The sequence below is a fragment of the Myotis davidii genome, unplaced genomic scaffold (genome assembly GCF_000327345.1).
Source record: "Myotis davidii unplaced genomic scaffold, ASM32734v1 scaffold217, whole genome shotgun sequence".
Taxonomy (NCBI): domain Eukaryota; kingdom Metazoa; phylum Chordata; class Mammalia; order Chiroptera; family Vespertilionidae; genus Myotis; species Myotis davidii.
The window spans coordinates 434,290-436,648 of record NW_006290034.1 but is presented as its reverse complement, the minus strand read 5'-3'; the positions used below and the strand labels follow the sequence as shown (position 1 = coordinate 436,648).

The following is a 2,359-nucleotide window of genomic DNA, read 5'->3' as shown; positions in this document are numbered from 1 at the left end:
TGTGGGGGGGAGGGGGGGGGGTGTGGGTTACAGTCCGTGTCCACGTAAAGCCGCGAGATGCTGGTGACGGCTGAGAGGAGACCCGGCACGTCATCCGACTACAGACATGGCCGCGGGCGATGACCCTTCCCTACCTGCATTGCTTCTCTGAAGGGGATGCACTTGATGAGCTCCCAGGCACCATGGGCCCATGAGGCAGTCTCACCGGACCTCAAGGCCGAGACGTCTACCTGGGGCAAGCGCTCGGGGTGTCGGCTCTGCTCCTGGGGCACCCCCAGCCGGGGTGTCTTCCCTACCGTGGGGCCCTGGAGGGTGTCTTGGGGACACCCTGCTCGGGGCCCGGGGTGGGCTTGGCCCCGGCACCGTCTGCCACACGCCCCCTCCAGACGGCCAATGTGAGGTGGGCCGTAGCTGCAGGCACACAGGGTACCGGGAAAGACTGGAAACCTGTTTCCCAGGAGTCAGCTGGTTACGTGATGGCGGCTCCATCAGAGACAGCGGTAATGTTAGCACAACAGGCATCGGGGACGCGGCAAACACGTCTCTGGTCAGTTCATCCCTTTTTATTAGGAGCTGCACGTGCGTGTTGGGGCGTTTCCACGCGTGTGGGTTCAGTCAGGCGCACATCCCAGGGGAAGCTGGGGGGGGCACCATGCTCACGGCAAACACTCGAGGGCGGGGCGTGACCGCCCTTCCTCTCTGCTTATGCTCCTGTGTGTTTTCTGAATCTTTTCCAATGAACAGGCTTCACATTTGGTAAAAAAAAATGTTTCCTTTAATCGGGCATTTTAAGCAAAAAAAGACCCAAGTGTAGAAACACGCCCATCCCGGCTGACGTCACGTGGCCCTCGCGGGGAAGGGAAGGGAAGCTCATTCCTGCGGCTCTGACCGCGGCGGTGCCGCCCTCGCTGTGTCCTGCGGGCTCTGTCCCTGGACGCGGGGGTGGCAGGACCGCGCTGCGGCTCTTTCCCGTGAAAATGGGCTGTTGGGGGAAAGGTTGAAGCTGCGCTTGTTCCACTGCAGAGAGGACCCCTGGCGGCTGCTGCCGTATTTTATGCCAAACGCACCTGGGGCAAAGCTGCTGCCCCACCCCTCCCGTCCCCGAGGCGGCCCCTGGCCTGTGGGGAGGGAGGCGGAGGGGGGAGTTAATTTCTCATAATCCCGCCTCAGTGGCAGCTTTGCGTCCGTCTGTCTGTCCCTCCTGCTGCGGTTTCTGTGCGGTTAACGATGAGGCCTTTATAGCCAGTGAGTTGTTGGAATCTTTCCTGTAAACGCGCCCTGAAGGCTGCGGCGTCCGGGAACTGATGCTGTTTTATTTTGTAACTTAAAGATGGGGACCAACAAGTGCGCCAGCCAGGCGGGGATGACCGCCTACGGGACCAGGAGGCACCTGTACGACCCCAAAATGCAAACGGACAAGCCCTTTGACCAGACCACCATCAGCCTGCAGATGGGGACCAACAAAGGGGCCAGCCAGGTAAGGGGGCCGCGCGCCTGCCATCGGGCCCAGTGCAGAGCAGCCGCTGCGGGTGTGGGACACGGACAGGAGGTTCCTTCCAGGAGGAGGTTTTGCTGGGAAAGCACAAGAGTGACAGGACCCCTCTGCAGCCACACTGTGTGCGGCTCCTGCTTGGTTGGCGGTTGGAACAGCCGGCCTTCCTACCTTCCCAGCGGGAAGCTGAAAGGCTACCAACTCCAAGCGCACTGCTCCTTCCAGAGCTCTGCCACTCGTGTGTGTGTGTGTGTGTGTGTTGTTGTTTTCATTGATTTCAGAGAGAGGAAGGGAGAGGGAGAGGGAGAGAGGGAGAGAGAGAGAGAGAGAGAGAGAGAGAGAGCGAGAGAGAGAGAGAGGTAGAAGCATCAGTGATGAGAGAGAATCCTACTGGGGATGGAGCCCGCACCCCAGGCCTCTGCCGTGAGCGGGAATCAAGCCGTGACCTCCTGGCTCAGAGGTTGACGCTCAGCCATGAGCCCCGCCAGCCCGGCCGCTGTTGTCCCTCCTGCCCCCGCCCATCACCTGTAACTGTTCCCGAGAGAGAGCAGCCCTGAGCCGCGGTAACGTCTGTCCTTGCCCGTCCCAGGCGGGGATGCTGGCGCCAGGCACCCGGAGAGACATCTATGACCAGAAGCTCACGCTGCAGCCCGTGGACAGCTCGACCATCTCCCTGCAGATGGGCACCAACAAGGTCGCCTCGCAGAAGGGCATGAGCGTGTACGGGCTCGGGCGGCAGGTCTACGACCCCAAGTACTGCGCCGCCCCCACCGAGCCCGTCATCCGCAACGGCAGCCAGGGCACGGGCACCAACGGCTCGGAGGTCAGCGACAGCGACTCCCAGGCCGAGTACCCCGACGAGTACCA

At 61.9% G+C, this 2,359-nt stretch overlaps 1 protein-coding gene across 1 annotated transcript in view; it reads left to right on the top strand.

Moving 5' to 3' along the window:
• The window catches only part of CNN3 (calponin 3), a 12,117-nt gene that overhangs the window by 2,685 nt on the left and 7,073 nt on the right, over window positions 1–2,359 (top strand). The window contains exons 5-6 of the mRNA XM_006763101.1: window positions 1,331–1,477; window positions 2,082–2,353. Coding sequence (XP_006763164.1) covers window positions 1,331–1,477; window positions 2,082–2,353 — 419 coding nt within the window. The remainder of the gene's footprint in view (window positions 1–1,330; window positions 1,478–2,081; window positions 2,354–2,359) is intronic.